Below are 13,885 nucleotides of genomic sequence, written 5' to 3'. Positions count from 1 at the left end.
AGATACTGGTCAAAGGACATTTAATCAACTACCAAACTCTCAAATTTTGTATTTTGCCTGTTTGTTTGTTTTGTTCTGTTAGAAATTTAATACAATTGACTGGTTGCCCTGACACGACAAATAAATAATAGTGCTCAGCAGCCACAAGAAGGCAGTATATAAATTGAAAGGATTAGCTACTTGCTTCTAAATATGAATGTATGCAATGCTCAGAGGCAACCACAAGAAGGCAGTATATAAATAGAAAGGATTAGATACTGGCTTCCAGATATGATTGTATGCAGTCCTCAGGTGCAGCCAAAAGAGGGCAGTATATAGATTGAAAAGAAAAGCCACTAGTTAATGCATTGCTTGGATCCAGCTACAAGTATATAGATAGAAAAAATTAGCTACTTCCTCTAAGTATGTATGTATGCATGCTCAGATGCAACCACAAGAGGGTAGTATGGATGTGTGTGTGTATTTGTATTTGTGTGTGTGTACACACACACATACATACACATACTAGCTGCACCCGCCAGACATTTATGTGGCCAACCTTCCCTCCCTTTTTCTCCTTTCTTGTTCTCCTTCCTTCCTTCCCTCCCTCCCTCCCCCTCTTTTCTTCCTTTCTTCCCTCTTTTCTTTCTTTCTCTCCTTCCTTCCTTTTCTATCTCTTTCCTTCATTCCCCTCCTTATTTCCCTTCTTTCTCTGCTTTCTTCCTTCTCTTCCTCTTTGTTTCCTTCCCTCCATACAGTCCTATAACTCAGAATATCAAGGTAGAAAATCCCATAATATCTGCTTTGAGCTGGGTTATCTGAGTCCACACTCAAATAATGTGGAATTTTCTGCCTTGACATTCTGGTATATGGCTGTATGGAAAGGCCCTCACTTGCCTTTCCTACCTGGAGTGTATTGTATTCAGGTGTGTGGAAGGGGGCTTAGATACAAGTGCAACTGACAAGCAAATCTAGAAAACTGATCTTGTTCGTAGCTGGAAGACTGCCTGTAATTCTACAGCGGTGTCTCTTCCTTTGCCTTCCGAAAAGGCCTCAAGGGCTATAAAGCCGTCTCTACCAAAAAAGCTACATCAGAGGGAGAGAGAACAAATAACAGAGGGTAAGAACAACATCAAGTCCTCCTTGAGTTCCTCCTAATGGACATGACCCTGACTTTCCCCTCTAGGAAAAGTTACCGAAACATCGGCCTCTACTGGATCGGGTCTCTCACCATGAGCCTCATCGTTTTCTTACCGGGCAATGCAATTGGTGAGTCTTTGTTCCCTAGGAATGGATTCAGAAGCTCCAGTCCAAAGCCATGCATGTGATAATCCTGGCACACTGTCTCTTTGCAGGGAAATATGGCTCGGAGATCCGACCGGCCTTCTTGCTCAACATTCCCTACCTTCTCATCCCTATTTGGGCCGCCATGCGGATCTTTGCCCACCCCAAGAACCCAACCTTAATGACAGCAGATCAGGTACCGTGAATGAGGGTCCTGTTAGATAGAGAATGCATTGTTAGACAGGAACGCATTGACAGTAATTATATTGTGTAAAAATACAGTTCTAATGGACATGTGGTCATACACCTGCAGAATGATTAAGTGAGTGGTTATGCATTACTTATGAGTTGTGACCATGTAATATTCATGACAAGAGTTGTATTGTTCATTTTTGTCCCTGGCTGATGATAAAAGAAAACAGGAGACGCTCGTTCTTTCCCTTGCCAAGCAAACTCCCTTGCTGTACATCTCTTGCCGATGTCTCTTGTTCGTATACCTATGTCGCTGTATATGTCAATACAAATGTGGAAGTGGTGGCCTTCCCCTACTGCTTTGCTTCAGAAGTTGGACCTCAGTTAGACTCTTCTTGGTTACACAGGCTCTCTTGGATCCTTACGCTTCAAGGAGAGTCAACTTGGAGTCCAACCGGTTCGCTCTCTAGATAGATTGGGCTTGGATGGGAGGTCCCCTTTGCTATGTTAAGTTTTCATTCCTTGTTTTCTTCCCCCCTCTTTTCCTGCTTTTTTCCTTCTCTGTGGTACAAAGATTGCCCAGGAGCAGGGCAAAACCTTGATCCAGCGCCCTCTGGATTTGGGATTGGTGGCCTTCCTGCTTTTCGCCGTGGCCTTCACACTTTTCCGAGGACTGGTGAGCAATATAATGCCTTCTTATTGCAGGTCAAACCAGTGTAATATGCCCTTCCGAGGATTGAACGAGGGACCTTTTGTTTCTGAGCCATGCCCTTCCCCTAATGCTCCCGTGTGTTTTCGTTCAGACTTTAGAAGAGCCTTCCTCCTCCTTCTCGTCCTCCTTCTATTTATCTTTCCCTTCTTCTTTCCCTACCACTTCCTCCTTCTCTTCCTTTCTTCTTTTTCTCTTTCTACTCCTCCTTCTTTATCATCTTCCTCTTCCTCCTCCTCTTCTCCTTTCTCCTCTTCCTTCTTCTGCCTTTTTCTCTTCTTTCTCTTTCTCCTTTTCTTCATCTTCCCTCACCTTTGTTTTGCCTTCTTCTTCTTCTTTCTCCTTCTTTATCTTCTTCCTCCTCTTCTTTCTTCTTCTCTTCCTCTTTCTCCTCTTCTTCTCCTTCCTCCTGCTCTTCCATGCCTTTGTCTTAATTTTCTCCTCTTCCTTTCTCCTCTTCTTCTTCATCATCTCCTTCTCCTCCTCCTTCTTGCTTTCGTCTTTGCCTTCATCTTATCCTCCTTTATCTTCTTCCTCCTCTTCTTTCTTTTTTCTTCCTCTTTCTCCCCTCTTCTTCTTCTTCCTCCTTCTCTTCCTTGTCTTTGCCTTCTCATCTTTTCTCTTCATCCTCCTTCTTCCTTATCTTCATCTTCTTTCTCTTCCTCTACCTTCTTCCTTCTTCCTTTTTCTTGTCCTCTTTTTTCCCCCTCCTCCTCATTATTCTCCTCCCTTGCTAAAATGGAATCTAAAGAGATCCGAACTTCAACTTTCAACCATTTCCACCCCCCTCAAAATCCCTAAAACAAGCTGAAATATCTGGGTGCCTTTTTGAATGTGGAAAGCTTGATATTTTTGTGTATTGCGTAGAGGGGGACTCTTAATGTTCTTGGCTAGTTTTTGAAAAATAAGAGGGAAACTTCTGTTAGCAAAAGCTTTGCTCTTTCTGTAGGTGGTGCTGGATTGCCCCTGGGAGACGTGCTTCGACTACATCTACCAGCAAGAGCCCTACCTGCGGGACCCTGTGGCTTACCCCAAAGTCCAGGTGAGTCCATGAATGTAAAACAATGTATATAAAGAAATGGCTGTTACTTTCAACCTCTAGGAATGTGAAGTCCTTGTATGGTCAGCAGACCATGTTTGTTACTGAAATTATCTAACTGCCACCAGAGGGCAGTATAGGTCCTTTCCCGGGCACACCATGCTATTTTGAAAGCCAGAAAAAACATGATCGAGTTTGAAGGCAATAGTAGAGGTTTATTCAACTGGCCAGATGGATGACAGAACAGCATAATCAAGCAAAGAACTGTCATAACCCATACAGAAAAGTGCAGCACGTTTTTATAAAGTTTGGCAGCTATTTGGACCTCCCACACCATCCTCTGGTTGGTCAGGAGACATGCTTCCTAGAATCTACCTTCTCATTGGCTGAAACTTCTTCCTGACATCACCGGACGGGGAGGAACAGAGGACAGTGTTGTACTCCAGAACAGGAATAACCCTCTGGTTTTAAAACACCACACATTGAGTAGGAAAACAAGAAGAAGAACTCAACAGGTTCCTGGACCATCTTAACAGCATCCACCCAAAATCCAATTCACCATGGAAAAAGAAAATGAAGGAAGACTGCCTTTTCTAGATGTCCTAGTTATCCGCAAACCAGATCAACAATTGGGTCACACCGTCTACAGAAAACCCACACACAGAGATAGATACCTACATAAAAACTCCAACCATCACCCAAGTCAAAAAAGAAGTACCATTAAAGCCTTGGCAGATAGTGCAAAAAGAATCTGCGAACCCCACCTCCTCCAAGATGAACTGAACCACCTCAACTGGGCTCTCCAGGCCATGGATACTCCACCTCAGACATCAGAAGAGCTGCAAGACCAAGAACGAGCCACAAGAGTAAAGATGATGATCCACCCAGAGGAAAAGTGTTCCTGCCATACATCAAGGGAACCACTGATCGCATAGGGAAGCTGATGAGGAAACACAACATACAAACAATCTACAAACCCACCAAGAAAATCCAACAAATGCTGCATTCAGCAAAGGACAAGAGGGATCCTCTCACCTCTGCAGGAGTCTACCGTATACCATGCAGCTGTGGACAAGTCTACATAGGGAACACCAAACGCAGCATTGCCCAAACACGAATCAAGGAACATGAAAGGCACTGCAGACTACTTCAACCAGAGAAGTCAGCCATAGCAGAGCACCTGATGAACCAACCTGGAAACAGCATTTTATTTGAGAACACAGAAATGCTGAACCACACCAACAACCACCATGTCAGACTACATAGAGAAGCCACTGAAATCCACAAGCATGTGGACAATTTCAACAGAAAGGAAGAGACCATGAAAATGAACAAAATCTGGCTACCAGTATTAAAAAACTCTAAAATTACAACAGCAAAACAGCAGAGAGGAAACAACCAGGCACATCTTAACACCTCTCAACAAAAGATTTTCCCAGGCTCAGCCAGGCCTTCAAATGCTAATGAAGGTGGTCAGTTGAAACATTCAAACCATACAGCAAGAAATCCTTAAACATGAATCTTCCAAGCAAGTCTTTCATGAGACAGAAGCAAGAACTTAGCAGGAATCTGAAACGATGCTTCATCTGACTATATTTCCCATGCGTGGAACTTTATATCCTCACATTAAGTCATTCCAAGCACTCAGGAATTAGTTTCGTTTTCCCTGAATGCCTCTCATCCTTATCTGTCGAAGCCTGGCAGAATGCTGAAGGCCTTGGTCGACCTGTCTGTTTTGGCTAATTTCCACCCGCCTGTCTATACGCTCATTAGTCCCTGCAGGTGCCAAGTTGTTTTTAAGCCCCAAATCCTGGGAACTCTCTGGGAGCAATTCAGGGAGTAAACTCTCATCTCTATTACCTGTAGGAACATTCTCATGGGAAACTACGCTTTGAACCGGTGTCTCTATGTCATACTCTGCATTAATATCATTGACTAAACCATTGCCATCTTGACCCTCATTGAAATCATTCCCCACATCCAAAGTACCTTGATCTTGAAACACAATCACAGGCAGAACTCCAGCAGACAGCTGGGATTGGTGGGGTTCAAAATTAAAGGTTTGTTGCTGTGTCTGCCTCTTTTGTGCCTCAGAATCACAAAACGATAGGTGTTATAGCTTCCTTGATGTCCAGTTTCCCTACCTTAGAAACCTTTAAAAAGAATCTCAAGACCTGGCTCTGTCGTTGCGCTTTTGGAGAGTAGTCACTTAATCTTATTCTATTGCTCTCCTCAACGTTCTTGTCCTAGGAGTACACCTCGCCCCCTTGTACGATGGTCTGTCTATTACCCTGTCTCTCCACGTGTTCTCCCTTACAAATAATTCTGCTCCTTTATCTCACCCTGAGTTTTTTAAATCATTTAATGTACATGCGGCCCGCTCACTGTCATTATGTTTGGATTACTGCTTCCCCCCCCCCATGTTTTGTGTATATTGTTTATTATGCTTATATGTTTTGTACTTTAATGTGATGTTGTTTATTATATTATTGTAATTTGTATTTTATTTTATTGTAGTTTGTTATTTGGACCTGGCCTCATGTAAGCCGCCCCAAGTCCCCGTTGGGGGAGATGGTGGCAGGGTATAAATAAAGTTTATTGTATTATTATTATATCCTAAACGTATTTTATATCAAGTTTCTTTGGGTGCCTGGGAATATGTCTAAGGTTGTACACCAGTTTTTGTGTATATATGTGAGTCTTCTCCCCTCTACAAGGGATGTGGGGACATTGTGTTCTTTGAATGGGCACTGCCTATGGCCTGGTAAACCCGCCAGTTTAATCCTCCCAGGAATGTTTGGGGTTGGGCTGGGGCTGAGACCCAACTAAGATCCTATGTAACACGATTTTTGTTCCTGGGTTATACATTTCATTTCCTAATTGGCTCTATCTTGAAAACATGGAAAAGGTTTATTGAGCTGCAAAAACTTTGTTTTAGTAGGACCTCCTGTTGCACATTTTGCTCTAGTTTTTCAACCAATACAGTATAGTTTGTGGCAGCCACAAAAACAAAATTTCCGAAATAGAATAACTACTTTCAAATTTAGCACTGCACAATTGAACAGGAAGTAATACTTTCAAACCAGGAACAGATTTTTTTACCCCAAATTTTGTTACATAGTGTTATTGATTTCTTGATAACAATAGGATCGCTCTGAGAACCCCATGGCTTTGCTGCCTGTCACCGTCTATTTGCCTTCTTCTCTCCTAGATGCTGGTGTTCCTCTTTTATGGCCTGCCGTATTTCTGCGTCTGTATCTATGGGTTACTGTTCCCTGGTTCAACATGGATGCCGGATTGTGCTTTGGTTTGCGCCGGTGCCATTGCCCAGGTGAGGTTGCCGAATCTTCTAAAATCATTGACTTTGCTGGCCTTGCCTTGATTTCTAGAGACTATATTCCTGTTTGTTTATTTATTTATTTGTCGTGTCAGGAGTGACTTGAGAAACTGCAAGTCGCTTCTGGTATGAGAGAATAGGCCGTCTGCAAGGACGTTGCCCATGGGACGCCCGGATGATTTGACGTTTTTATCATCCTTGTGGGAGGCTTCTCTCATGTCCCCACATGCAGCTTAGAATCATATTGGCTTTTTAAGTTGCTGGATCACTCTGTTGCCTCACGTTCAGCTTGCGGTCCACTAAGACTCCTAGATCCCTTTCACATGGATTGTTTCCAAGCCAGATCTCCATACATTAACCTAGAATCATATTGGCCTTTTTAGCTGCATCATTACACTCTTGACTCACATTCAGTTTGTCGTTCACTAAGACTCCTAGATCCCTTTTGTATGGGCTATTTCAAATCCAGATGTTCAAAATTTGAACCTAGAATCACATTGGCCTTTTTCACTTCCACATTACTGTTTCCAAGCCAGGTCAGCATGTAATTCATAACTCCCAAATTACCGCTACCGTAACACTGCACTTGTATGGAATGTTCCAAGGCAAACAAAATCAACACAATCAATCATCAGCAAAGTCTATATCAGCAGCTTGCTCATTAGCAGAGTAAAATACTGTGCGGCTTTTCAACCTTATCTTTTAATGAGACACCAGATATTTCTGTTTCTTCCAGAATACTTTGAAGGCTTTATTTTAGTGACCACAAGTTCAGAAAGAAGAATTTTTCATATACGCAGTAAACCACATGGAGGGCATTTCTAACTAATACAGCTTATCTGACTGACAGTCAAGTCAATGGGAACTTTTGGAGGGTCAACTCCAAGGGGAGAGGACCCTTAGTTCCCACCAAAGAGGGAACGCTACTTTGGCGAGCCTTCAGAGAAGCCTGATTCCAGCAATTTTTTATTAATATTAAAAATTGAAATGAGACTCTTGCCAAAGCGAAGAAGAGACATCGAGGTTTAATGAGCGATTCAGCTGAAGCGGATGCAATGCAGTGATAATTCACATGCAAGCATACCAGTACAGAGATCAGAGACATTTTTATAGGAATTTCCAGGTTTGAAAGTTCCAAAACTCCCGCCCTCTGCCCTCTGCCCGGCTTGCAGGTGATTGGCTGATGGGATTCCAGCTGGGAGGAGGCGCAGCCGCCCTCCCTGCGTCAGGGCCAATCACAGAGCTCCTCCGCTGCACAGGAGCCAATGGGAGAGCTTTCCCTGCTTCAGCGCCTTGACAAATCAGGAGGAGGGAGGCGGGATGAAAACAGAAACAATGAGCCGGCAAATGAATCAATGGGTGCGATGCCCAGTCTATTGTCCTTGAGTGGAGTTGCGATGATCCTTGATTACTTTCATCCTGGCCTTCCTGCCACAATCAGATAAGGCACAAAAGGGGAGGCTGGGGAAATGTCCGGTTTTGAATGAAGTAAACAAAATTGGGAAGGCGGCCTTCTGAGGGGCGTCTCGCTCCTATTGTGAAATGGCCAAAAGTCTGCAGAAGGAGATCCCAGTCTGATGGCCTCAATCCGGGTCCCACATAGGGATTCCAGGTCTTATTGTCCTCGCCAGAGTCCTGGGATATGAGTTTCTTTTGTTGCCCCTGATTGCCCTTTCAATAGCTGGCTGCTTCCTGGATTGATTTACCCAAGGGGAGGGGGAAGGAGTGATAGGTTTGGGTGTCAGGGCAAGAATAAGGAAAATACATGGGGGAATACAGAAATCCACAGAAATTCATATCAAATATCTCTTTCCCCATCCCACCCTGCCAAAGAAATTGAATAAAGAAATTATTTTCAAGCAATATGAGTCCATAGTTCATTTTGAGGGAAATCCATGAGCGGGAAAGATGTCCTTGCGAGTCCAAAACATTAGGCAGAGCTCTTAAAGCCCAAAAGGAAAGTCTGTTGTTTTCCCACTGAGCCATTGGGTGGAATTCTGCCACGCTGGGATCGAAGCTGGTCCTTGGGAAACTACAACTCTCATGAAGGGCAGAAGTCCCAAGATCCAGCCGTTCCCCAAAAGCCTCGTGGGGTCCTTGTTGTTGTTAGTGCCTTGGCCATGTGACCAAGACTTAACCCCTACTGTGCAGTCTGGTGCCCTTGCCCTTTGCAGAACTATAAGTCACTATCCCTTATTTTGGGGTGGGGGGGGGGGTGCTCGACTTCAATAGTGTCACCCATCCTATCTCTCTCTCTCTCTTGTTTTGCAGGCCCAGTTTGCCCACATTGGGGGTTCCCTCCACCCGCGCACTCCTTTTCCCTATCGCATGCCGGAAACGGCTTGGTGGACGGCTCTGCTCTCCAATGTTATCTATACCTTGGGGCCTCACCTTCTGGCCTACCGCTGCCTAAAGAACCCGGCCTTCTTTGGCCGTGCCGTTTCCTCAGTCGAAGACAAGAAGACTCAATGACCTTATTCTTTGATGGTTGATGTCTTTGCCAAAGGTTCCAGGACCACTCCACAGCAGATTTGAAACTGGTTGAAAGGTGGAGAGGGAAGTGCCAACATTGTCGTTTTGGCATTGTGGGTTTTCTCAGTGAAATTTGTTCCACTTAGCCTTCCTAAGTGTGACTCGACCAGACCGAGCCGAGATTCGAACCCAGGTCTACGAGTCCGACCTTCCAACCGCTACATCACAATGTCTTGCCACAAAACATGCATCAATTCCCTGCTCTCAGGTTCATAATCAACCTGCTAAGAACTGAATTATTGCCTGCGTTGTGTCATCATAAAAGACTTCTTTCTCCCTTCTCCAGGTCGCTTTCATCTTTGCCCAGCCCTCTTTTAGAATGTCTCAATGGCAACGTTCTAGCCCTCTTCCATTCTTCTGACATAGCCTTTCCGTCTCTATACTGACATCTTGTGGTTGTGTCTGATACATAAATGCCCATCGGTTTTGGTGGCCTATCTCCAAACAGGGTTGATTGTTTAGTGGAAACCCCACCATCATTATTTAAGTTGAATCACAAAGGATATATACATACCCATTTGGTCCAGATCCCTGGAGTAATTTCGGAGCCTTTGCGGAACATACAAACACACATACAATATAAGGGGACGGGAATAATTTTGCAAATTTTAGTGGAAAATCTGCTATCATTATTTAGATTAAATTACAAAGGATATATATATGTACCACATTTGGTCCAGAACCATCAAGTTATTTCAGAGTCTTTGCAGAACAAACAAACAAACATACATACACTTTATATATATATATATATATATATATATATATATATATATATATATATATATGTTGTACGGGAATTGAAACAAATACGATCAGGCAAAGAGAAAGAAGCCTTTCGGGACAGTTGTACAAGCCACTGTTTTATTTAAATAAGAAAATATATTAAAACCAGTTTATATATGAGTTTTTGAAATGGGTTGTGTCGTATTTATTTATTTATTTATTTGCTTTATTTCTATACCGCATGTTTCAGCCCAATCAGGCGACTCAATGCGGTTTACACAATACAGATTATCACAACAATGTCATAAGCAATTAAAAACACATCATACACAACAGACAAATCAAAGCAATTATTATCATATCATAACGCCTCAATGAAAATCAGAATCCGTTCTCATAATCCTTGTGCCATTCCTATGTTCGATTTTGCCGTCTTCCTATGTTCAGTTGCACTGTTTAGCCGAACGCTTGTTCATAGAGCCAAGTCTTAACCTTCCTCCGGAACGCCAACAGCGAAGGGGCCTGTCTGATGTCTACAGGTAAGGCATTCCATAGCCGAGGGGCCACCACCGAGAAGGCCCTGTCCCTCGTCCCTGCCAAACACGCCTGTGACGCAGGCAGGACCGAGAGCAGGGCCTCCCCAGACGATCTTAATGTCCTGGTCAGTTCATAGGTGGAGATGCGTTCGGAGAGGTAGGTAGGGCCGGAACCGTTTAGGGCTTTGTAGGCTAACGCCAGCACCTTGAATTGTGCCCGGTAGCAGATTGGCAGCCAGTGGAGCTGGCTCAACAGAGGAGTGGTATGCTCCCTGAGTGCCGCTCCCGTTAGCAACCTGGCTGCCGAGCGCTGGACCATCTGAAGCTTCTGGGCAGTCTTCAAGGGCAACCCCACGTAGAGCGCGTTGCAGTAATCTATACGGGAGGTAACCAGAGCGTGGACTACCGTGGCCAAGTCAGACTTCCCAAGGTACGGGCGCAGCTGGCGCACAAGTTTTAATTGTGCAAATGTTCCCCTGAGTTGTGCCTTCGTCTAGACGGGATTTGGAAGCATCTGCTGTTCCAAACAAGGTCCGAAAAGCAATGTCCAGGGATAAGATCAGTCCAAGCTGCAATCAAAATGACCAAGATGTCATTTTACAGTCCTGCACAGCATAAATTGGAAAATAAAGTCCCAGAAATGGACTGGTTTATTCTATTTAGAGTGATAATAAAAAGAGCTTGGATGGGCACGTGACCAAAGAGGGTTGGACTGGATGGCCTTTAAGGTTCCCTTCTCATTCTGTGACTCTCTAGAGCACCCCTCCTCTTTCTGCATTTTCTTGGCCAGCTTTGAATAATCCTGCTGCAGCTCTGTCCTGCATTGCAGTTCCTGCAATGACCTTCTCAATGAAAATACGGAAATATGGATCCAAATGGGGCATCTCAAAGGGCCTTTCCAGGCTATTCAAGCCCTTTTATCAATGATGTGAATGGTGGAATAGAAGGCATGTATGTCACTGGGAGAAGAGCAAATACTCCAGAGGGGAATAATAATAATAACAACAAAAACAGCAACAACAATAGATACATAGCTGCTTTGAGCTTCCTGCAGGAGAGATAAAGCAGGGTATAAATAAATATTATTATTATTAAATAATAATTTAATAATATTATTAAATAATAATAATTTAATATAATTGTAATGATTAAATTGTAATTTAATGATATTATTATTTAAAATATTATTAAATATAATAATAGGATCATTATTTAATAAAATTATGAAATATCAAATGATAACAAATATCATTCATAAATTGGTATTTTATTATTAAATAATAATAGTTATTAAATATAATAATAATAAAATATTAAAAATAATAATGAAATTGTAATTTTATAATTTTATGAAATATTATTAAATTATGATAAATTTGTATTGTCGAAGGCTTTCATGGCCGGAATCACTGGGTTGTTATAGGTTTTTTCGGGCTATATGGCCATGGTCTAGAGGCATTCTCTCCTGACGTTTCGCCTGCATCTATGGCAAGCATCCTCAGAGGTAGTGAGGTCACTACCTCTGAGGATGCTTGCCATAGATGCAGGCGAAACGTCAGGAGAGAATGCCTCTAGACCAGTGGTTCTCAACCTGGGGTCCCCAGATGTTTTTGGCCTCCAACTCCCAGAAATTCTAACAGCTGGTGAAATGGCTGGGATTTCTGGGAGTTGTAGGCCAAAAACATCTGGGGACCCCAGGTTTAGAACCACTGCCATGGCCATATAGCCCGAAAAAACCTACAACAACCCTATGATAAATTTCATTATTGTTAAATAGTTATATTATTATTAAATAATAATAGTTATTAAAATAATAGTTACTTATTATATTATTATTTAATAATATTAAATATAAATAAATTGTAATAAATATTATTATCAAATTATTATTTTATCAGTATTATCAAATAATAATAGTTATTAAATATAATAATAAAATAATTAAATTATAATAAATTTTATTATTGTTAAATTATTATTTTTAATATGAAATAATAGTTATTAAATATAATAAATATTAATAACAAATTATTATTTTATTTACACATGATTATTATTAAATTATTATTTCACAATTATTATGAAATAATAACAGTTATTAAATATTAGTAGTAGTAGTAGTAGCCAGAAGGGGCTGGGCTGGATGACCTTTGGAGAGCCCCTTAGTTCCTAAATCTAATAATAATAATAATAATAATAATAATAAATAATATTAAATTATAAATATGATTAATATTAAATTAGTAGTTTATTATTAAATAGCGTATTAAACATTATTACAAAATATTTAATAATATTAAATTATAATAAATAGTTATTAAATTGTTATAATTAAATGATTATTTAGTAATATTATTAAATATTATCAAATCATAATATGCATGATGATTATTAAACTATGTCATCATTTTTATTAAATAATAATAGTTATTACATAAAATACTAATAAAATTATAATTTAATAATAAACATGATTATATTATTATAATTATTATGGTCGAAAGGGGCTGGGCTGGATGGCCTTTAAAGGGCCCCTTACTTACTAAATATAATAATATTTTTTTTGTGGTGTCAGGAACGACTTGAGAAACTGCAAGTCGTTTCTGGTGTTTGAGAATTGGCCGTCTGCAAGGACGTTGGCCAGGGGACACCAAGATGTTTTTGATCTTTTACCATCCTTGTGGGAGGCTTCTCTCGTGTCCCCGCAATGAGGAGCTGGAGCTGACAGAGGGAGCTCATCTGCGCTCTCCCTGGATTTGAACCTGCGACCTGTCGGTCTTCAGTCCTGCCGGCACAGGGGTTTAAACCACTGCGTCACCGGGGGCTCCTTCATTAATAATAATAATAAACATTATCAAATTATAATAAATATCATTATTATATTATATTATTATTACATAATAGTTATTAATTAGTGATGATGATTATTATTATGGCTGAAAGGAGCTGGGCTGGATAGCCTTTGGAGGACCCTTTAGTTACTAAATATAACAATAATTGAACATTAATGAATTATAATAAATATCATTATTACATTATACCATTGTTACATATTAGTTAATAAATATTCTTATTCTTCTTATTACTATTATGGCTGAAAGGGGCTGGGCAGGATGGCTTTTAGAGGGCCCCTTAGTTACTAAATACAACAACAACAACAATAATAATAATAATAATACATTATTGAATTATAATAAATATCATTATTAAATTATATTATTACTATTACATATTAGTTATTAATTAGTGATGATGATGATGATGACGATTATGGCTGAAAGGAGCTGGACTGGATAGCCTTTGGAGGACCCTTTAGTTACTAAATATAATAATAATTAAACAATGAATTATAATAAATATTATTAAATTATACTATTGTTACATATTCGTTATTAAATATTCTTATTCTTCTTATTACTACTATGGCTGAAAGGGGCTGGGCAGGATGGCCTTTAGAGGGCCCCTTAGTTAAATACAATAATAATAATAATAATAATAATAATAATACATTATTGAATTATAATAAATTTCATTATTAAATTATATTATTA

General features: G+C 40.7%; 1 protein-coding gene across 1 annotated transcript in view; it reads left to right on the top strand.

Moving 5' to 3' along the window:
- Positions 1 to 9,352, top strand: part of TM6SF2 (transmembrane 6 superfamily member 2) — a 38,658-nt gene extending 29,306 nt beyond the window's left edge. Inside the window, exons 5-10 of the mRNA XM_060785171.2 lie at positions 1,166 to 1,248; positions 1,335 to 1,459; positions 2,030 to 2,131; positions 3,114 to 3,206; positions 6,415 to 6,534; positions 8,812 to 9,352. Coding sequence (XP_060641154.2) covers positions 1,166 to 1,248; positions 1,335 to 1,459; positions 2,030 to 2,131; positions 3,114 to 3,206; positions 6,415 to 6,534; positions 8,812 to 9,012 — 724 coding nt within the window. The 3' untranslated portion in view covers positions 9,013 to 9,352. The remainder of the gene's footprint in view (positions 1 to 1,165; positions 1,249 to 1,334; positions 1,460 to 2,029; positions 2,132 to 3,113; positions 3,207 to 6,414; positions 6,535 to 8,811) is intronic.
- Positions 9,353 to 13,885: the final 4,533 nt, after the last annotated feature.

Source organism: Anolis sagrei, chromosome X (assembly GCF_037176765.1).
Source record: "Anolis sagrei isolate rAnoSag1 chromosome X, rAnoSag1.mat, whole genome shotgun sequence".
In the NCBI taxonomy this organism is placed as follows: domain Eukaryota; kingdom Metazoa; phylum Chordata; class Lepidosauria; order Squamata; family Dactyloidae; genus Anolis; species Anolis sagrei.
Note: the sequence above shows the minus strand (reverse complement) of the source record. Positions and strands in the feature narration are given on the sequence as shown.